Genomic DNA, 24,121 nt, shown 5'->3' with positions numbered 1-24,121 from the left:
CAGTCTTAAATTGGACCATAAAAAATGTGTCTATTCAAAATATATGTGTATATATGTATTTCCATTCAAAGTAAGTTATTTATTAAATCGGAGACCATCCATCTGTACATACTGTAGGTTCATTTTATTATAGGTTCATCAAAGTGTACTTTTTAGAGTCCACCATATCTGTATAGATTAGAAAGTTCTTATTCTCTTTAATTACTATTGGAAGATTTGAGAATTGTTTTGCAGTACATTATCAGTGGTAACTATAAACATACTGCACCCTTGTTTATATACTTACTCCTGTGACAACTAATACTTCAATTATTGCACAATCTATGAATTTGAAACATTTGGAGTCATTTTAGGTTTAAACTTACAGTACACTAGTTGAAAGATAATTCCCTATGAAACTTCATATCATATACAACCTTTATTAGCTCTCAGCCACATTAATGTTCCCATTTCAAAATTGACATACTGTGTTACAGCATGACTAAAAAGAGTGCTTTTTAAAAAAAATCATTGCTAACTAAAACATAACCACCCAATATGCTTTAAAAGATCTCACATTTTTGATTCCACCTTATAAACATGGAATGGCACCTTTGGCTCCGACCAAAGCGCTGCTGGTGGTCCACTGCTCCTACAACTCACCAACGGGCATGTCACTGCTGTACAATAATCCACTCACAAAATGAACTTCGGCTGCCCGCCATTCCTAGTCTCGTGACCACCGCTCTGATGATGGTGCACATCGCATCCCACTACTCCACCGCACCCCCGTGAAAGAAGGGCAACGGAATGGCGGGCGGCCAAGTGCACCGTCAGAGCGGTGGCCACTGTGGCAGACAGCTGGCGGCACTTTGGTCATGGCCAAAGGTCTGAGACCATTCTAAACATGCCTCTTTGCTGTCTCCCTTTTCTATGTGCACAGAAACTTCCTTAGAAATGGTTTTGCAACCCTTTCTAGTCTGATGAGCGTTAATAATTGCTTTTCAGAGATTCCTTTTGATCGTGGCATGACGTGTTTCCACAACCTGTATTGTGAAGACCAAACCCACAAAGTTTCTCATCTTTATATAGAGTGGGGTCTCCAAAACTCACCCTAGAAGATCTACCTAATTATTTAAACACCTGATTCTAATTATCCCCTTCAGTTTAGCTGATAAATCCAGCATTTTACTTACTTTTTCACATGCTCTGACTTTAAATTACTCATTGTTTGTCTAATTCATACATCATTTTATTTCAAAAGACATGGAATTGGTTAATATAAACCTGTTGGATATTTAAGAAAATACTGATTTTGTTTCCTGTAGGTTATCATTGAAAAATTATGGAATTTTCGTAATTATCATTAGGGTTCAGAAATGTTTTCTCGCCACTGTGTGTGTGTGTCTGTGTATGTATGTATGTATGTATGCATGTATGCATGTATGTATGTATGTATGTATGTATGTATGTATGTATATGTATGTATATATATTTATATATATAAATGTCCAAAATGTTTGGTCCGATATGAACATGTTCAAATTCAGAGAATAGAGTAGATTGCTCTATGATCGGGTATATTTTCCCCAGATATGCAGCATGAAGACAGAGGCAATGTGTCTGTGGGTGGTTTTCTGGGTATGCACCTTAACCCTGGCTGTGCTCAAAGCTGTGACCATGCAGCAAGCTTAAGCCTATAGGGAACCATGTTAAAAATGATTTTTGAGGCAAAAAGTGACACTGTGTGCTCATTTGCATGTCATTTCCCAGAATCCCTTGCTGCAGTGGAAGTGCTGTATGCTGGGTGATAATGGGGAAAGGCGGGGTTGCAGACCTGCCTAAGACATGCAGATGAGCATACAGTTGTATTTGCATATTTGCTTTCCTGTGGAGGGTTTTTGTCACTTTTTTTACTCACCATAACTTAACTCAGTATTATGGTATATATATATATATATATATATATATATATATATATATATATATATATATATATATATATATATATATATATATATATATATCCCTCCTCAATCTAATCCTTATCTCACTGCCTCAAGTGGTTGAAAGGTGTTCAAGAAGAGGTATAGTGGCACTTGTGCAGGTAGGTTCAGCGATACTATGAAATCTTGAACAATATTGATGGCAAGTGAGGAAGGTTCTTGCCAGAATTCAATGAGGCCAGGATGAGAAGTAAGGCCTCAACCTCCAAATATGCAATACACCAAAAAGCAATGGGCCGCATTCTCCGGAAGCAGGATTGTCCCTGGGCTTGAAAGCGTTCAGGAAGAAGGCAGAGGATGCTAAGAATCCCCAGAGCTTAAACAAAAGCTATTATTCAAACCTCAATCTGGCTACCTACAACTGCTGAACTCTTTCAAGTGACGCAGCACTGCAAGAGCTGGAAAATGAACTTGAAAAGATTAAATTCAATATTGTTGGCCTTAGTGAAGTAAGAAGAAAAGATGAAGACCGCATTGAGCTCAAAAGAAAATTCCTATTACTGTATATTACAGAGGTACAGAAAATCTGTGGAGTAGGCTTCATCATTAACAACTGATGGAGAAATACTGGATTCTGATAGCTCATCGGAAAAAGCAGAAGGAATTGTCATTCAATTGACAAAGAGTTGAAGGCTTCAAGTAATCCAAGTTTGTGTCCCAACATAGAGTCGCACAGACAATGAAGTAGAAGACTTCTGACAAAGGAAATAGTAATCTCAAGATCAACAATTCTGAAAAACGTATGAAGAAAATTATAGTTAAAAGGGGAGAAAAAAATTGAATTGTTAAAAATGAAACAATTTAATACTGAATTGAATATGCAGAGCTGTACTAGATGATCCACAATTGTAGAACTGAAGATGTAAGAAAATGTAACTGTAATATGGTGAAGATGACTATCGAAGATAAGAAAAGCTAAAAAGGATGAAGAAGCAACTTATGATTGGGAAGAAGCAAAACATTCAAACAAGATGGTGGCTCAACAATAAAAGGCTGCGCATTTATTAAAAGGGGAGTTGAGAACTGCTAAAGTACATGAAAATGTACGGAAACACAGGTGACACATAACATATTCCAGCAGAAGAAGAGAGAGGAAACAACTAATGATGCCATGCGTCCTTCCAGAAAAAGTGGCAGACAAAGGCACTAAAATCTACAAACAATGCGAAATCTCCTGGAGAAGACAGAATTACAACTGAAATCGTGAAAGAAGCTGGGGAAGAATAGAGAAAATCTTCACAAAACTTTTTACATGTTACTCGAAGAATAAGAAAATTCCAGAAACAAAGAAGAAATGCCATGGTTTTACTCATCCACAAGAAAGATCAAAGAAGACCTCAAGAACTACTGTACAGACTATTTCCAATCACAACATTCTAATAAACATACTGACTAATCAGCTACAAATGACCCTGGGCTTTGACCAGCCTGGAGAACAAGTGGAATTTTATAGTGGATACAATACAATGGAAACATCCAACAAGTTGTGAAAGTAATTTCTCCAAGTAATGAATATTGCAAAGGAACCTTCTACTGTGCCTCAAAAGGAAAGTGTTTGACCAGTGTATAAAGATCACTCGACTGTATTGTAAGAGATATTTTATACATGTAAATATCTACATCTATCTATACCGATATCACCTCAGATGTTCTTAGAAATAATAGAAAAGACGACCCCTAAAACAATCTCCCTATTATATTTCACCCTCACGGCTCCTCTCCACTGAGTCAGCGTGGACAGGGTAACCTCATCAAGAAATGACCGACACAGCTTCAAAGCCATGACAATCATCATCTCCTGGCCCCCAGCAACTCTGTGCTGTAGGTGTCTAGTTCAGCTTTCTTCACAGCCCCTTAGACTGTCTTAAAAATAACACCAGAGTCACGTCTTTCCCAGTTCCAACACTTCCAAATAACAAGCAGCTCTCAGAAACACATTAATCTTCTTCTACCCTGTACCTTATGCTTCCATTCTCCCCTCCTTATAGTTTGTAAGCCCCTTGGAGTAGGGCCCTGCTTACCTACTGTACCAATGTATGTAGATATTTGATATTTGATAATAATAGCATGTTCTTGTAGAGCGCTGCTAGTTTTACGTAGCGTTTTACAGAAACATTTTGCATATGCAGAAGGAGTGTGACACGAAGAAGAGAGAGTAACCTCAATGCAATAGAGAGTGACCTCAGAGGGGGTTGGGGATGGTGAGATTGTGAGCTCCACGGGGCAGGGACTGTGCGTGCAAAATGTCTCTGTAAAGCGCTACGTAAAAATAGCAGCGCTATACAAGAACATGTTATTATTATTAGTAGCAGTAGTACGCCTATTAAATGGTGAAATGTAAAACAAATAATAAATTATAAAAAAATGTGAAGTACAATCCAAATATATTCTTGCAAAGAACCCCCATCTGGCTTTCACCCAAAACACTCCATGGTAAGTACCCTCTTAAAAGTTTGCAATGATATCTAGTGTGGAATGGAATTGGGACAGATTACTGGTGCAATATTCCTAGATTTTGCAACGGCTTCTGATACTGTTGATCATGTTATCTTGCTAACCAAGCGTCAGTGCTGTGGAATAGGGAAGCATGCTTTAAACTGGTTTCCCTATTTCCTATCGGGCAAATCTCAACATGTGTCTATCTCGGGCTCTAACTGCAGCCCCTTAGATATCACCTATAGTGCCCCACAAGGCTCTGTTCTGGGGCCCCTACTCTTTCAGTCTTGATTAATGATCTACCTACAGCTTGTTAGAGGTAGCTTCATTGCACATGTATGCGGATGAAACCATCTTATATGCACACAGCCCTAGCCTTTCTGACCTTGAACACATACTTCAATCTGATTTTCAAGACTTGAAAACAGGATTTCCCAAAACAAACTGTTTTTAAACATTAACAAGACTGTAACAATGTTATTTGGGACCATGCTAAATTTCTAAAGCTACCAATAACGGTCCTACTGTACAGATCAGAACCAACTCTAATACCATCGTAGCCTTTGTTACTAGTTTTAAATATCTGGGCATATAGTTTGTCTTCATTTAACATTTGGGTTGCACATTGATACCATGACATCCAAAACCTATGGCAAACTAGGTGTACTTTACAGGAACAAATCCTCCATATGCCAGATAGTCAGAAAGCGCATTACACAGCAGCAGATGCTAATGTCAATTTTAGACTATGGGGACATAGTATATGGTACAGTACCCCAAACTCACCTTAGCAAACTAGACACCTTCTACAACTCAATTTATCCTCTAAGGCAGGGGTGCGCAAAAGGTCCCTTACCTTGGATCAGACGGCTTCTGGCAATGCAGCATCACGCCAGAGCCAAGGTAAGGAGGGGGGCGCGAGCAGGGGGGGATAGCCGGCAGGGGGCGCAGGGAGAAAAATTGCTCACCCCTGCTCTAATGTAACTACCACACATATCACTGCAAAATGCTCAAAGAACTAGATAGGCTATCACATGAGTCTTAGTGAAAAGTTAATACTGTATTTCCTGTCTTGCCTTCAAATACTTTCTGGGCAAGTTACCCATCTATCTGGGCAATCTCCTCACCCCTACCACATGCAGCATTTATCATCTAAGAGCTGACTCCAAAAGACTGTTCATAGTCCCAAGGTTCAACAAAGAATCCGTCCGCTCCTCCTTCTCTTACCGTGCAACTCACTACTGATATACTGTAATCTACCGGAGACTCTCAAAGCCGCCACCAAAATCCTTTCAAAACTAAAGCTGTCTCACATTTTAATCTGGTCTGTAACTGTTACATACGCCTATAACATATTATCTTTAACTGTCCATGCAATGTCTTCAAATATAATATATCAGCCCTTTCATTTAATGTAACCATTTATTGTTATCATAACTCTGTGCCCAGGACATACTTGAAAATGAGAGGTAACTCTAAATGTATTACTACTTCCTAATAAAACATTTTAGAAATAAAATAATAAAAATGACTATAAAAGTTATATTAAATTAACATCATAAAATGTTCGTACTAAGTTTGGAATTTATAACTCTGTCTTTTTTCAATTTCATAGATAATCATACGATACTAAAAACCCACCTCTTGTGAGACGATTTAATGATTTATTAGTGGGAAAAACTCAATCAATTATAATGTTTGAGGGAAATCATGGAAGAACCCTAAATTCATATTTTAAATAGTACATTTATTTTCTTAATGTTATTGGAAACTAATAATGCTGTACAGTACGTTGCAACGTTTACCTGCATATGATGTCTTTGGAAGTCTTTTGTTCTTTTGTCTTTGAAGTTGAAGTTTGAAGAGCTCATCCTCTAACTGCTGATTTTCGATTTCAAGTGTAATTACCTTCTCATTCAGATGCAATTTTGGTGTTCCATATCCTTCTAAATAGAAAAGTTTAGAATAAAGAGAAGGAACATTGAGGAAAATGTGTATTAAAGAGTCGAAAGATTGCTGGCACTTAACGATCAAATCTGAACCATGACCGGCTGCGCATTGTAACTGGAAATATATCTTTATGTCCAAATAAAAAAAGCGATGGCCTTGTAGAATACAACTTGAAGTGGGTTATGAAGCCTATCAATTATTTCCTCTTATATCGTTTAGTGTTTGCATCAAATGTAAGTAACTAATAGGTTTATTCACTAAAATGGATTATTAGAGCCAGTTTTTACTAAGCAGTGGTATGCTATAACACAACTTACTGAGCGGGAAGAAACCTTATGGCCCATTCAAATGCAACGCTTAGTGAACATGGACCTAGACCTCTATGTTTCATGCCATTCTAGAACATGGCTTTCACAATAATACAGCAAAGCTAGTTCTCTGCCTGTTTGTTGCAGGAGTATGCAGTGGCTGCCCAGGAACAAAATGTAAAAATAAGCTAATGCTGCACATGGACCAATTTGATCTGACAGCACCTTCCATCCCTCCGATTCTCCTCTTCTCCTTTTCCGCCCCTCTCCTTTCAATCTTTTTAGATTTTTTTTTTTACCTAGGCTTATTTTCTCAAGATCTCTTGATCACGTAGCACATGCCGAAGTACATGTGCAGAAAAGAGAAAGGAGGAACTGAAGAAGGAGAAGTGGGTGGGCGTGGCAGGAATGCAAAACTAAGACTTGCAACCTGCAGCACATTACTCTATCAGTTAAACAAAGGGATAGAAAATAGTGCATATGTGATGTCAGCTGTCTCGAATACTGTAGGGGGCCTGTCAGCGAGTAGGTAAGGCGGGCGACCATGTGAAGGCGCCCCTGAACCCACTACCGGTAATTGGGGAACCCTTTCAGAGAGTAGCTATGGTCACCTCTGAAGATCCCCAGCTGGCAAGTGTTACAGATGCAGCGGCCGTTATCCGAACATTACCTGGGTACATTTTGCGTTGTGCCGTGTGTAGGCTGCGATATATCCCAAAGTTTTGCCGCTGCAGACATAATGGCTCATCGGATTAACACAGCAGGGGTCCCTGCTGTGTGAGTCCTACCGGGGTCTGCCTCTCTGTAATAGGCGAGCAGTAAGAGGCTGAATCAGTCACTCTAACTGTGCGCCTCTCACAGGCGATCAGGGTTTTTTATTTCATTTTAAACATTACAGTAATGTAGTAGAGGTTCTACGGAGCTGAACCGCATTAGTTTCAAGTCCGGGGACCCCATATTCCCCGAGATACAGGCCCTGTTATGGGGTGCCGGTATCTCCTATGCATTGAAATGTCCCGATCACGTGACGCAATAATATTTATAAACCTTATTAAAAAACAAAATGTGAATAAATTGGTTAATTCACATAAACTAATATAAAAATCCTAATAATTACAACAAAATTATTTCAAATAGTACTAATAAGTGTAACTTTTCACAAGGCACCTGTCTAAATAAACTGCCTCATTAAGGATCAACCAACCAACTAATTAGATTGAGTGAAACAACATGGGCCATTTGAAATCAATTTAGGTATAAATTAGGGAACCATTGTAGATGGAGACAGTCCCTGAGGAAACCACAGGAGGTGGAGAAACATAGGAGGTGATGCAGCAAACACCAGATTAGCACTCTGCCATAGTCTCTAACCCCTACAGTCAGCATCCAAAATGGATACCAGCATCTAGTGTGTGGTCAAGCAAGTCTCGCCTGAAACTCCGAGTGGAATGGAGGACTGCAGTGACACGCAGACGGAGGAGTCGTCACTACCAGACGTGACGTCAGTTCCGGGAGTCCCGCAGCAAGCAGTAAGCAGAATGCAGGTTGGAGGAGAGGGGGCACGCTGGGGAATGGAGCTGGGACTGCTGTTAATCAACAGGGGTCAACGGCTCACAAGAGCCCATCACCCCCATCCACAAAGACTAGCAAAAAGCACCTAGAGACTGGACACCAGGATTCTAAGCTGATCGTTGACAGGGGAGAACGGAGACTGTTATAAAGATTTGCGCCCTCTAAATGTGTCAATTTTGCAAAGATTTAAATAAATGGAAAGAACTAGAAGCCAAAGACTAAGTCTACCTTGGCTGGCAAATACCTACTGTATGGGAACCATTTGAATGAAATCAATAGAAGAATAAAGATTGGATTGAGCACATTTATAAGAAACAAGACAATATTTCTAGTGTTCCTCCCACTGTGCCTCAAGAAGAAAGTTTTCATACAGTGTATTCTGTCGTGCTCACGTATGGATATGAAACTCAGACCCTAAATGCAAAGATAATTCAGAAGCTTCAGACAATGCAAAGAAGTATGGAGTGATGTACTGTATGTCCTGATGAGACTGGAAAAATAATGAATGGGTTTGAAACCAAACAAAAAGTCTGTGACATCATTACGAGGGTGAATAAATTAAAATGGCAGTGGGCCAGACATATAGCAAGAAGAAATGATTATCGTTGGACAAAGATGGTACTCGACTGGATTACAAGAGAGACTAAAAGATCAAGACTTCGATCAAAAGTAAGATGGGAGGATGATATCAGAAAATTTGTTGATGCAACGTGGAGAAGAGAGGCGTGCAAGAAAAGTACGTGGAAGATCATTGGGGAGGCTTAACCCAGTAGTGGATCGACAAGGACTGCTATATGAGGATAGCTGTGGATGCAGGCCCTCATTTTTCTAATTGTTCTTTTGACAGGGAGTAGACATAAACTGTATGGTAGGAAGAAATATTATTTCAAGTGCCCATCTAAGTACTCAGCCATTGCTGTTTTATTGTTACGCATGTATGTTTATTAGAATTTCAATAAATTAATATTATAGAAAGTATTACATGGATAAATTATGGCAAATGTAAAACATTGAAAGCCCTCTCAAGTTTCAAATTACAATGTTCACATTTATCAGAAGTAAAACTATAGACACATGAATAATAATGATCCTTATCTCTAATTAAAAAAATATATATCAATCACCTAGATTTGACAAATTACCATGAGCTAGCTTTTGTGCTACTGTACATGTAAGGAAATGAGGAGGAACAACCATGCTAATCCCTTTAGAATATCAATATTTGCCATGGCCATGCCTCTCAATTCAAGTTGTTTAATTCCACTGGTTAATAACTGGTGCCAATTTCAGTAAACCAATAAAAAAACTGGATTGAATGAGTAACAGTAAAGAAAATATCCAAATTGTGATAAACTTCTCCAAAGTAATTACAAATATATAGCCAAATGAAATCAGATAAAAAACACCACACATACTGTGACTTGACTGAAATCATGAATAGTTAATACGAAAAATGCATAATGCATAAGCATTTCACAGAAAGAAAGTAACTATATCACATGTCTTTCATAAGGCTAGCGGGTTTATATGACTATCTAGATAATTGAAGTAGAACAATTGATATGGATAATCCACAAAGGAACTATTTAGTGTGGTGTTGAGGAAATGAACTATTTAGTGTGTTGAGGAAATACTAGTGTAATGGGCACTTAAATTGACTATTGGCGCTATGTACATTAATGGCGCTATACAAATAAAGACATACATATGTAACGGTGTTTCCTCCCCCCTACCCCCAATCCAATCTCATATTGGCCCCTTACGTGAGGAAACTGCCCCATGTTACATGTACTACAGTGTGGTGCACCTGCTGGCTTACAGGACTCCTGAGTCTCCCGCTTGATGGTATAGGGGAATACATCAGTACTGGCTCGTGAGGTAATGCTGAGAACTACTCACTTCTGGTAAAGCGCCTCCATCTCTTCCAGGTCCCCACAACAGCAGGGAGGAGTCCCTGGAAGAGAACCCCCTAGGTGCAGTTTCTCCCTGAATGACTCCACTCTCAGGCAAGAAGGTTCTTTCAAGCAGGACATTCTTTATTGGCATCTTGACTGGCAGACTGCCCATCATTGCGGCCACAATCCTTGCCAGAGCCCTGGCACTGTGTTGGGTCAGACAGTCACACACTGCAACACTTTCTCTAAATTCAGGAAGTGATGCGTACTATATAGCTCCAGTAGGCACCACCCCTGTGTCACTGTAAGTGGACACAGAGCATGATGTCACTTCCTTCACTACACAATACACATCACAGGGGATGAGGGCAAACCTCATGATTACTCCTGGCAAACCTGCCCTCTTAACAGGGATTACTGCACAGGAGGAGAGAGGCATGTAACCCCAAAATTACACAGGGCTACACATACATACTGTACTATTAGTCATGTATTATTAACACCTATAATGCTTGACCACAAGGAAATGTCTTAGATTTGTCCAGAAACACACTGATTAAATTGACGATGTACTGCACCGACACACTTTATTCGAGCAAATACCCAGTATGTACCTGGCAGATACCTGGAATGCGCCGCTCCTCACCTCTGACAAGCCCCGTTGCGTTTGCCTTCCCAGCCTGGGTTCATGCCTGGCTGACGGGCGGCTGATCTGTTAAATGATAATGATTAGGATTTAATAGGCTGCAATGCTTCGCGTGTCTACCAGATGGCATAAATTCATGAATTGTAATGCAGTATATATATATATACTGTGCAGTATTGCAGCCAGCGGGAATAAAATGCTTCAATCCCTTCCTGGAAAATAACCCAATGCACTCGGGCAGAAAACAGTCACAAACCTCAATACACCCGGGTATACCCGAATTCGTGGGACTAGCCGAGCTCGAATAAAGTGTGTCGCCAGTGTATTAATATGAATAAAAGTGTCACAATCTTTATGTAACCTACTTCTGTTCGTCTTTCGTATAGATCGTGTGCGTTTTTCTCGCTGCTCCATTTGTTGTGCTTCTGATAAAAGTTCTTGTAGGTGTGTCAAAATCATCTGATCATTTCCTCCATTCTGAAGGTAAGTTAGACGTAAGGCACTATATACACATGAATAAAGTTATTACATATGTAGCTTATACATTCTGTTAACTGTAATGAAAACTCGTAACAGATATAGTTTATTACATTGGAGGGATTCATTCATGAATTTTAGTACAAAGATATATTTTAATAATGTTTTTGCTTTCCCCCATTTAAATACATGTTATTACTAGGCTAACAGAAGCTGCATCACACATACCACTTTTTGGCTTATGTTGGCACTTTGTCAACAGTTTACCTTTTCTTAAATATTTTACCACATTGTTTCATAGAATGTAGCTACTTTAATATTACTCTATTAACAGTACCAAGAAAAAAATAGCTAACATAAACACACATTAATAAAAAGGATTGATAGATTTAAAGAGACTAAGAAATGTGAACACTTCAAACACTGAAAATTCCCAGAAGTAGGAAAAAGACCGCAAATTAATTGTGTCAACTGAAGCACACAATCACATTTATTGTGCTACCGTAGAAGCAAGTTTGAAGTTTTAGAAAAAAGCACTTTTAATAAAAAAAAATGGTCAATACAGTTCAACAATGCCCACCTCCATACTTCCCCAATGAAGGGACACCCTGAACCATGTGACATACTTGAAGCTAAAGAAATAAATAATTGCAGTCTTTTTCCTTATGATGTTTTTACGTAATTTCTATGAGAACAGACGTTTTCCCAGAGATTTGCATCTTGACGTATTTATTAAGCTTTGAACACGTCCAATCTGTGCTTTTGGAAGCAGTTTGATTCCTACTTTACAAATTTGTGCGGCATGCAACAATTGTACTGAAATGTGCCAAAATAGCCACATTTTGTAATCCGCTTGTATTCATTAAGCTCTGCTTATTATTATTGTTTATTTGTAAAGTGTCAACATACAGTGCGGTACAGTGGGGGTACAGAGTGATATCAATGGCATAAACAGAAAGACAAACACATAAGGACAAACAAGCACAAACAGATACAAAATGTAATGAGGGCCCTGATTGTGAGAGTTGACAATCTAGAAGGAAAAATGGGCAATATTTAAACAAAAGGTAAATAGGCTGCTTAATGGTGGACAGGGTGGAAAAAAGTGTGGACAGGGTGGAAAAAAGTGGCAAGGGATAGGCTAGACTGCGTACCCATAACAAGAGCACTCACCACCCCACCGGGAATGTGTAACAATAAAAAAGATTTATTGAACTACATAGTAAAAACAAAAAACATGACAAGTACAAAACAAGGGAATAGCACTCCCACGCGTTTCACACTTAAACAGCTCTTTCTCAAGGAGTATTTTGCAACACTGACACAAAAAGATTCCTGAGGACATGAGGAACCCAGACCACCAGATAAAATCCTCCCTAGAAAACAGTTTGCAGCTCATTGCCAAATCTCCCTGCTTCAGCACAAACCAGGGCAGTAAGCCCGGGCAGGGAACTGGGTTACATTACAGGTCCCGTGGTATGCCCAAATCCCAGAACCCAGTGAGGGGTTCCGTACCTCTCTCACCAGATATAAGGTGAAGAGAGTTATAGGGGTTTTTAAGTTAACATGTAGAGTGTCAGCTCTGCAGCCCGGTATTAGCTGCAGTGCTGGAAATGTATTATAATGGTCTGTGTGTGTGCCGCTAGGTATAAGGGGACAACAGCAATGCCGGGAATTAAACTGTATAAGTTTTGTAACCAGTAATGTGTCCATTATGAACATTGTATCAGTGTTTCCCAACAAACCGCAGAAAGGAATAAAGGTTTTAAAACAAGGCAGCATGCTGCATAGCATATAATCAGCAAGCTAACTTTGGATAGGAATGTCTGAGCGCTCTGAATTTTGCTATGTGGAGGGCTAGGGGGTAATCATTAAAATGATTATGGTTTCTGTATTTTAAACTTTCATAAAAAGTAATGAATGAAAGTCCCCCTCTTTTTGGTGTATTAAAATTATAAGAGCAAGGGCATTTATATTCAAGCAGGCGGAGCAGCGGAAACACTTGATTCACAAGTTCTATGATCAAAAGGTATATGGCAGGACATCCCTGCAAGTGAGTCATGCATAATTTAACCCCGAACTTCTAAGGCACCCTGCGGGGATGGTCCCAGAATGTCTGACCAGGTCCGGAGTTAACAAAGGACTTCACAGGTTAAAGTGCTAAGTGGGGAGGGGGAGAGGTAAACAGTTTGTCCCTGACAGATGTCCAGCTGTTAGGGGGCAGGGAGACAACCTGTCACCAGGGAAGTGGGCTTGGCTAGGTATGCTAAGGGGCTTAGGGCCGAAGTTCGCTCCTGCCCCTGGCATACCTTAAGGCCCCTGCCAAGCTTCCTGAAGTATGGGCGAACCTTGCCAATAGGTGGGATGTTTTGTTCCCACGCCGCGATTGGTTGCACAGTGTAAAGATAGGGCTTGTGAGGTTTTAAAAGTATGTGTAGCCAGTCAGGAGGTAGATTCAACATGCTATAAAAAGATTCACCTGGGATTCCATCTAAGATATTTCCTGTAACCAGAGTTAACATCGTAACTAGGTAAGTGTATTTTCGTATTATTTTGTAAATTATGCTGTGTATGTTCATTGTGTGAATAAATTACAATTTATTTTATCTCACGTTTTGCGCAATCAAAGGATTCGGGTATTTTTGTGTTAAAAGCATTGGTCTTCCGTGACACTACCATATTAGAGATAATATCTAGAGACATTGTTTGGTATTATAGTTACCGTAATTGGTTATTCAATAGTGTTATTATTCAAGTCGCTATTCTGGGGCTTTTTAATAATCACTGTATATATTTTATCACATATGTCATTTTTTTAGTATTAATTAATAACATTTTATTGTTTTCTATATTATGTTAAGGATATTCTGGTACTCTTGTTAGTCGGTTTCCCCTAGAATTTGGCTACTTTATTTAATTAAATTGCTAATTTGAGAATATTTGGGTTCTATGACTTACTAAGTCTGATGAGATATTTTTCACACCTGAGCATACACGTTGGCATGCTCCTAGCTCACGGTATGAAATTTATGAAAAAACGGTATTCACTAAAGTCAATTGCATTTTCTATACTGTTTGTTACAAAAATTACATACCACACTAGTTTGTATTTGCTTTACTAGCGAAATGAGCTGCATATGCGATTTCCCTCCATCAGTCTGTAAGAGCTGCACAGAGAGCAGAGAGAAGTTACATCTCCCTGCACAGCTCTTACAGGCGATTGTGCCGTTTTAATTTTAATTTTTAGTGCATAGGATTGAAGCAGGGGGTCTCCGGATCTGAACCGCATTTATTTCAGGTCCGGGGACCTTCTTCTTCCTGCGGTACAGGTCTCCATATCGGGTGCAGGTATTTCCTGCAAGTTTAAATGTCCCGCATCACATGACAGGGACATTTAAACTTGCAGCAGTAACCTACACCCCATACTGGGACCTGTACCTCGGCCGGAGTCGTGCACTACTAAGGGACACTTTATTGGGAACATTCAAACCGGAGGACTGCATCATCCAGCCCAGTGAATGCTGTACCGGCCGTGAAGCAGAAGCTGCAGCTGTTTGGAGTGCTATCCGCCCAATTGACCCAGGGTGGTCTGAATGCTCACCACAAAGACACTTATGTAAGTGCAATACTTTGTGTTTTTTAAATATTAAAGCAATATTACACTATTTTTGCTTTTCTCCTTCTATATGTGGATTTTCCCTCCCTTCTTATGGAATACTGCCTGTGATATTACGAAGTACCTGTCTGGATACAATCAGAGTTGGTTACTCCTAACAACCACACTGCCTGATAATCACGTTTAACACGTGAGTGCAAAATCTACAGAGTCTCCAGTACTACTTCTCTACTGTTGAATTATACAATATTGCACTACAGTATTTGGTGTTTCTATTTCTTCCATGTCCTGATGAAATGTGCGCACCTGCTCTTCTTCATCGGTTGCTGTTTGGATTAGGATTGAGTCCTGTTTTGGGAGCTGCACTTTCTTAAGGACAGTATATTTGTTTTTTTCTGTTAAAGTGGTGTTATTTGCACTTAATTTCTTTGTTATCATTCGTATATCCCTGTATACCTTTCCTTTCTAAACAGATTTCCAACCTTTTTATTTTATTAGAAGATATCTATCGTATCTGCCATCACAGTCTCTATGGGTAATGAATTCAATTGGAAAAAGGAATTTTGTTTTCTTTTCTCTGGATCAATATGAATATGGGATGAGTATCACACCCACTTCAATTTAACATATAGTAGGATGAACTCGATGGACACATGTCTTTTTTCAACCTCTTTTACTATATAACTATGCATCTATTTCTGCTCCGACCTCATCAACTTGTGGGACTCCTCACCCATGCTACCCATCTCTTTTGCTAGCCTCAGAGTGATTGCACTCTTTGCTCCTGTACTATTCCACTCCTCCACTCCTACTCACCTGCTCCATTCCTCCTCTCCACTCCCACTTCTCTTCTGCTGCACTCCTCTCCCACTCACGCTCACTAAGCCAACATTGCATGTTTATTCGCACAGTTTGCAAGATTTTAATTAACAAATAATTTGCTTTGACAATTTTAACATTTGACTTTATTGAACAGGTCCATTTGCTACATGCATCATTCTTACCTGATTTCAGAAGACAAACATCCACCTCCATAAAACGGAATATAGGCTTGCTGAAAGACAGGTTTAACTTTTTCTGTCTTTCGTGTGGCACGGGATTCCCTTTGTCTGCTTTGACTTCTCTTTTTCCTTTAAAACCAAGAAACCATAAAAATAGTTGCAGTTTTCCACAGTTTTCTAAGAAATTTAAAGCAGATTAATGTACAAGAATTATACAAACATGAAAATGTATTTTATCGCCTGCTTTTTTTCTTTGGACTACCAAGTATTTACTAACACTCAGATCCCCTTTTTAGACATGAGTGTTCTTAATTCTAGATCTGCAAATAATGCTTTTGTTATGCTCCTTTACATATGCTTATTCATGTCATGGTTGATAAAACATTAGGGTAACATGATGAACACACACGAATATTCTCATACTACCTGCTTTCTAAGTATAATGTTCTGTTAAGGATAAATAATACTTTAACTTTCATCTCTGCTTATAATGCTTCTATGATTATGTACCCAAACATTTAGGCCCAGATTCACAAAAGGGTGCCGGGCTTTAGGAAGCCTTTACACCCATTCAATTGATCTCTTTCTGTCTTTCAAACTTTAATCTAAAAGTGATATCTATTACAAAACATAATGATCTTACATTGATTGACTTTGCAGCATGTATATTTGTTGCTTCATGGATGTTAGAAGAAGTTCATTCTTTTGCTCCTGGGCATTCAAATGTTTTATCATTTTTTCGAGGTAGCCTGTATTCTTACTTTCAGCAGCTATTTCATTCAGTCTTTGCACAATATCTGAAATGGTGTTAAAACAAGTTCAATTGGTCTTAATTAGGAAGTGGCAAAAGATACATAGAATATCTTTTTTCAAGTATTAGCAACAGAGTCAAAAAAATATTTCCTCCCCTCTAACTCAAACTCTAATGACATGACTCATTGGGGATATCTGCCATTAAGCCAGCCCTGTATATCAGTAACACTATAACATTCAATACCTCTATGGAGTATGCTGCTAGGGAAAGAGAATTGGTCATACATTTATGGAAAACAAATACAAAAAACTCTGCAGTAGTTCAATGAACCAGAGGTGTCTGGGCATCACAGGGCTCCAAACGTAGATATGGGATCAGCTCTATTTAGAACCCCGTCAATTATGAGAATGCACCACTCCAGCATAGAGAGAGCAGGGTGCTATGGGGGAGGGGGAAAAGAAGGTTCACAGAGTCTGTAGGCAGCTTCCAGTGTATTCTGTAAACAAGTAATGGGTCACTGAGTCACAGACCCAAGTAGAAATATCTCAGGCCTAGATCCACAGAGATCTGTTATTGACTTAATGAGGCTCTATGCTAAGTTCACGGTTTGTTAAGCATTACAATGCATCTTTAAAGCTCCCTAATGTCAGGTTAAATAATATTTTCATCCAGAAAGGGCATTGCATTAAGTATAACATCTGATAGTGCTTATCCCCTAACCAAAACGTATCCACAGAGGTCCCATGTGATTTATATACCTCCCCAAACACATGCAGAATACCTGTGCACAAAACGAACACACCATGCAATATCTTGGCTTGGTATACAGTATATGCTAATTTAATCATATGAAAATACTCTCTCTCTCCCATATTTCAGGGTTTGGATGGAAATAATGTCACCTTTAGGTAAGAGATATTTAACGTGAGTCAAGTTATTTGAAGCTAGTGCAAAGCAATTCTAATGTAACTTAACATGGGATGAAGCCTATGCTAATGAGATATAAAGAGGCCGTTGTCTTTGCATATATTAGTAACTTTGTGGATGTGTTAACATAAGGGAAAATAATGTTTGTTAACGATTTTAATAATGGCCCATTATTGGCAATGAGTTAATAGGCCTCTGTGAACTGGGCCTTAGTGCGGCAACAGATCGAAGGTGTCTGAGCATCATGTGGGTCCAATCTTCATGAAAACAGTGTCACCTCCATTTAGAACAGGAGCAAAGGAAGCATGGCAGCTCAGGGAAATGTGATGTGTGATGTGTTGTCCATAGACAGAGCAGCCCACTTTCATATTCAATTAGGCTTAAGGGCTAGAATCAGCAAATGTAATCAGTCAGAAATAAAGTAGCCTAGGTGTAGATTCTTATTCAAGGCTTGGAAAGCTATGGTGTTTAGAAAGTGAATCAATTATGTCTCAGTTCACAATGGAAAGTTGGATCAGTTGCCAACTCTTCATGGGTATAGGGCTTCCCCCGCCTCACAAATCTGAGGCAATTTGAAACAGTGTGCGGTATCATTTAATGGCAGGGTGATGGTGACTAGTGATGTAGCAGAATGTGTTATGATCAATAGATTTTTGTAAATATTAGTGCTTGTGACTGTAGGGGGTAGCTGGCCTCACATAATAAAGGTGAAGGTTACCACTAAAACCGTGTGTTTCTGGCCGCCTATGCTTGCATGGCGGCTACATGCTGTGTGTTATGTGCCCGGTTGGCCACCACTGAAACATGCATTTTCAGTCGCCTATGCATGCTAGCATGGCGGATACATTTAGCAGGTTTGGACCCTTTAGGGGAAATAGCCTCAAAATGGTGGTACGTCTGAGCGGGATCCTTTATGTGGATATTGGGGGGAAAATGATGTTAAACCTTGTAAATAATGTACAGCACTTGTATTCCCAATATCATTGTATTTTTCCCCAGCCAGCATGTGTTCATTTCTATGGAGTCAGACTCAGTGATTAGATCAGCAGAGGTGCCTGCATAGAAATGTGGATTGTACACTGGCGACACACTTTATTCGAGCTTGGCTAGTCCCACGAATTCGGGTATACCCGGGTGTATTGAGGTTTGTGACTGTTTTCTGCCCGAGTGCATTGAGGTATTTTCCAAGCAGGGATTGAAGCATTTTATTCCCTCTGGCTGCAATACTGCACAGTATATAAATATATAATGCATTACAATTCAGGAATTTATGCCATTTGGTAGACACGCGAAGCATTGCAGCCTATTAAATCCTAATCATTATCATTTAACAGATCAGCCGCCCGTCAGCCAGGCATGAACCCAGGCTGGGAAGGCAAATGCAACGGGGCTTGTCAGAGGTGAGGAGTGGCGCATTCCAGGTATCTGCCAGGTACATACCGGGTATTTGCTCGAATAAAGTGTGTCGGTGCAGTATGTAATCATTTCTCTACAAGAGATTGAGCAATCTCAGTGGGAGGTCTTGAATACCTTAACATGCCCCCTCCTCTGGCTTTGGTGGCACCAACTCAATCCATGCTCTGGTTGGCCAGCAGCCTTTGTCCCATGTAAAGGATAGCCACTGAGGGCTATATAAGGAGCACTGCTGATCGAGCACTAGACTATCTGAGAGTGGCACCCAGGCATTTATTTATTTATTATCTGGAGTGCAACTGCTCACAAATTTAAACGAACTGCGCTCACCCACCATATGTATCAATGTAGATTATGGCACAGGTGATATAATATATATTAAATAATTATTAGATGAGATACAAGAGAAGTCTGTAGAAGATGAAATATCAGATTGCTAGATGAAGCAAATATAAAGCACCCAATCATTCAAATGAATAAAATGTACATACAATATATTGGAGCAAGAATGGGGTATCCTTGTGCAGCTCCTTTGAGGAAAACAATTTCCTTTCCTCCAAACCAAAAATGCTACTATCAAAGGGAAGCGCAACAGAGTAAAAGCTCATTAAAAACTCGGTTTCAATGTCCCACGCGTTTCATGTGACACTGTGACGTCACGAAACGCGCAGAACATTGAAACGAGGTTCCCCCACATTGCCAGACACAATGCAAATTTAAACTGTCTCTGCAGAGCTTTGTGAACCCCACAGGGACCTTTTAAACCTTGCTTATTGTTATTTGCTTATGTGGCCATTGGAGGTGAATTGAAAGTATTTTCCTGTGCAGCTACTATCCTAAATAATTGGAGTGACAGGATAAACCCCTCATCTGATTCCCTTCTATTTTGAGCCATGTGCAGCGTTTGACTCTCGGAACAGCTCCTGCAGCAGACATCTGGCACTTGCTGCATTTGGAGCCTCATCTCTATACTTTTGCTCCGTGACCGGAGACACACAGGGAGGAAGCATTGCCCCATATCGCCTGCAAGAACAGCTGATTGAGCTGAATCATTGGCTTCTGTCGGTGCCCTACCTTTTACCACCAGTCCGCGGATCACAGAGTACAGGGGGAGGCAATACTGAGTTCTATTGCCTTTAACCCCAGCTGCTTCAGTTCACTAAGCCGCGGGACATATTTACTCTGAGTCCCCTTTATTACCACCAGCTTGTGCTCTATGGGACACGAGAGAAGCAATTCAGAGGTTTCGGCATACACATAAACTTTTGTTCTAACCCAGATATTTATTTCTTTTATTCTTGATTGTCCACATTCTAATTGACTGTTTGTCCTTAAGCACCAATAAATGCTATTTTTATGAGGTTTTCCTCTGTTACGCTTCCCTTTTGAGAGTAGTATATCTATATATATTGTGACATAGTCCAAAGATATTAGGCAGCTTTCTGTCTGGTTTTAGGTCAGAAAGTGCAGGAATAGTGCAAAATAATCCGTTCCACAGCTTCCATTAACTCGGGCTGGTGGATGGAAAATCCAGACCACAGTTTACAATGTGTCTAGTTCTCCCTCACCTGCTCTCCTAATCACTAGAACAGGTATGTAGAGCAGAGAGGGTTGCTTTTCACTCTCTCTTCTTAGAGCCTGGAGGCTGGGGGTATCGCTGCTCCCCTGCATCCAGTTCGGGGAGGACGCCCCCTTCAAGTATCGAAGTACCAGAAAATTTGCCTGGACACTTGGGACCGAGTTCCCCACCACGAACAGATAAGCCAAACAAATGTTTGTTGCTGTGTCTAAAGACTGTATGCTGTATATAGTGACCCTAAATGAGAGGGTATTGTTTTAAGCTGGGAAGCCAGGTTAGTTGGCCCAGCAAAAGTTAGAGAGGCTGATTCTGCTGTGTAGTTAGATCCCTGAATGGGATAGGACTTCTTTATATGATTTATTTTTGTTTCTTAAAGTGACAGTGAGTGAAATATTATAACAGTGATATGAGTAAACCGCTGAAGGTTAATATCTGAGTGCCTCCTGCCTACACCTGTTAAAGCTGCAGTACCTTACTGGGATGAAAATAAAGCAGGCAGAAGCCTGAGTTAAACAACGTAATGCTTTGTATGATCCGGTTATTCGTATAATTAACCCTAGAAGACTGTGTCGGGAAGATCCCAGACAGACGTCAGTGCTACAAAAGAGGGATGTTTGTCACTATATATATGTATATATATACAGTGCTTGACAAATCACCCAAAAATCTACTCGCCGAACCAAAAAATCTACTCGCCACCTAGTCCCGCCCCAACCCCGCCTCTAGTCCCGCCCCCAACCCCTCCCCCAGCCCCGCATTTAAAAAAAAACATAAATGAAATAAATTGAATAAATTCCTAGTAAGAACATTTGTTTTTTACATAAGTTTATTTATTGTTTTACATTATACTACAATTAGTCCTTGTTACGTGTGTGTGTGTATAAATGTCGAATCTAGAAAAAAAAGCCAGATGTAAATGACTAGTTTCCTGCACCCCTTAACTAGTGTCTGAATGCCCCCGCTTCACAATATTTAAAGCAGCAATCCCGCCTGGGATCTTACCTTATCCGCAGTCCCTCAATGTCCAGGTACCTCATTCCCGCAATGTTATACATTGGAGGGGAGGTGTTCCCTACCTGTCTTCAGGGTTACGGGGGGTTCTGATGTCTCCCGTGTGAAGCTTGAGTCAGATCTGGAAGAAAGCAGTATAGGTTATTTCGGTGTAGTATAGGGCAGTTAAGATATACAGGGTAAATAAGATATCCAGATCCAGATGGTGAGACAGAGAAAGGGTGAGACAGAGAGAGGTTGAGACAGAGAGAGAGAGAGGGTGAGACAGAGAGAGAGAGGGTGAGACGGAGAGAGAGGGTGAGATGGAGAGAGAGGGTGAGACGGAGAGAGAGGGTGAGACAGATAGAGAGAGAAGAAGAGAGAGACGGAGAGAGATGGAGAGAGAGACGGAGAGAGAGACAGAGAGAGAGAAGGTGAGAGAGATGGAGAGAAAGAAGATGAGAGAGAGGGTGAGAGACGGAGAGAGGGTGACTGTGGGGGGATGGGGTGATTGGGGGGGTGGGGTGATGGGGTGTCTGACTGGGTGGGGATTACTGACTGTTTGACTGGGTGGGGTGACTGGGTGACTGGGAGACTGGGCAGGGGGCGGGGGGTGGGATGACTGACTATGACTGACTTGGTGGGGGGTGGGATGACTTATGACTGACTGGATGGGGGGATACCTCTGGTGTCCTACATGTTCTCTCTCATACACACACACTCTCTCATACCCATACACACACACTCTCTCTCATACCCATACACACACACTCTCTCATACCCATACACACACTCTCTCTCATTCTCATACCCATACACACTCTCTCCCATACACACACTCTCTCTCATACACACACACACACACACACACACACACACACACACACACACACACACACACACACACACACACACTCACACTCACACTCACACACACTCACACTCACACTCTCATACCCATACACACACTCTCTCTCTCTCCCATACACACACACACACACACTCACTCACTCTCTCCCATACACAAACACACACACACACACGAGATGGGATGGAGAAACACCCCGCTACTACCTCCCGCCCCGCGCGGGCAGCGGGAGCGTGGGGGGTGTAAGAGAAAAACCCGAGCTGCGCAGGCAGTGGGAGCGCCGGAGGGGGGGAGAGAAAGACTGGAGCCGCACGGACAGCGGGAGGGGGGTGAAATACCCGAGCCGCGCGGGCAGTGGGAGGGGGGGGAAACACCCGACCCGCGCAGAAAGCTGGAGCATCGGAGGGCTGGGGAGAGAAACACCCGAGCCGCATGGGCAGCGGGAGGGGGGTGAAACAACCGAGCCGCGTGGGCAGCGGGAGGGTGAGTGAAATACCCGAGCCGCGCGGGCAGTGGGAGGGGGGTGAAACACCCGAGCTGCGTGGGCAGCGGGAGAGGGGTGAAAAACACGACCCGCGCAGAAAGTGGGAGCGCCAGAGGGCTGGGGAGAGAAACACCAGGCCGCGCGGGCAGCGGGAGGGGGGTGAAACACCTGACCCACGTGGACAGCGGGAGCGCCGGAGGGAGAGAGACCCGAGCCGCGCGGGCAGAGGGAGGTGGGTGAAACACCCGACCCGCGCGGACAGCAGGAGCGCCGGAGGCGGGAGAAACACCTCTGCTACCTCCCGCGCGGGCAGCGGGAGCGCCGGGGACCCGATGTATCAGTGTACAGTATATATAAATATTTATTAATGTGCATTAAATTCCCCCCACCTCAAACATCTGTCCACAATCCTCTCCATGACCGGATCAGTGCAGGTCTTGTAAGTAGGAGGTGACACAATTATACAGCAGGATATATAGGAGGAGGAGGAGCAGCAGCAGACGCGCGAACGCGCACCCCCAATCACCCCATTACTTACCCGTGCAGAGAAGGAAGGGCGGTTTGAAGTCCTGGCAACTCCAAGCCGCGTCACAGCCAGAGGGATTTTTTTTTTCCAGCAGGGGATTTGGTTTTTGCAGAGCAGGGGAAAAGCTACTGGCCACGAGCCAATATCCGATCGCAGCTAGCGAGTTGGCGACCGGGTTTGTCGAGCACTGTATGTATGTATGTGTGTGTGTGTGTGTGTGTGTGTGTGTGTGTGTGTGTGTGTGTGTGTGTATGTATATATATATATATATATATATATATATATATATACATGTAGAGGTATCAGTACCGTGTTAGCCGAGCTTCAATAATCAAAAAATAAATAGATGATACCGTTCTGTGGCTAACGAAATGCTTTTATTTGTGCGAGCTTTCGAGATACACTGATCTCTTCTTCCGCCGATGTTACAATGAATGAAGCAAAAGGTATACTTAAAAACAGTGTCTCTTGGAATGTTATCTGTGCTGTTCCTTCCCCCGGTGTGGATGTGTTTTATGGCTACCTTTTGACACCTCTAGCCATAAAACACATCCACACCGGGGGAAGGAACAGCACAGATAACATTCCAAGAGACACTGTTTTTAAGTATACCTTTTGCTTCATTCATTGTAACATCGCCGGAAGAAGAGATCAGTGTATCTCGAAAGCTCGCACAAATAAAAGCATTTCGTTA

At 41.3% G+C, this 24,121-nt stretch overlaps 1 protein-coding gene across 3 annotated transcripts in view; it reads right to left on the bottom strand.

The window, feature by feature from the left end:
- LOC142491530 (coiled-coil domain-containing protein 17-like) overlaps window positions 1–24,121 on the bottom strand; it is a 75,333-nt gene that overhangs the window by 12,503 nt on the left and 38,709 nt on the right. For all 3 annotated transcript variants that reach the window (XM_075594237.1, XM_075594247.1, XM_075594254.1), the window contains exons 5-8: window positions 16,530–16,683; window positions 15,890–16,015; window positions 11,158–11,294; window positions 6,227–6,367 (exon numbers count right to left, since the gene is read on the bottom strand). In XM_075594237.1, coding sequence (XP_075450352.1) covers window positions 6,227–6,367; window positions 11,158–11,294; window positions 15,890–16,015; window positions 16,530–16,683 — 558 coding nt within the window. The remainder of the gene's footprint in view (window positions 1–6,226; window positions 6,368–11,157; window positions 11,295–15,889; window positions 16,016–16,529; window positions 16,684–24,121) is intronic.

Source organism: Ascaphus truei, chromosome 1, assembly GCF_040206685.1.
Source record: "Ascaphus truei isolate aAscTru1 chromosome 1, aAscTru1.hap1, whole genome shotgun sequence".
Classification (NCBI taxonomy): Eukaryota; Metazoa; Chordata; class Amphibia; order Anura; family Ascaphidae; genus Ascaphus; species Ascaphus truei.
This window is presented reverse-complemented; position numbering and strand designations above follow the sequence as displayed.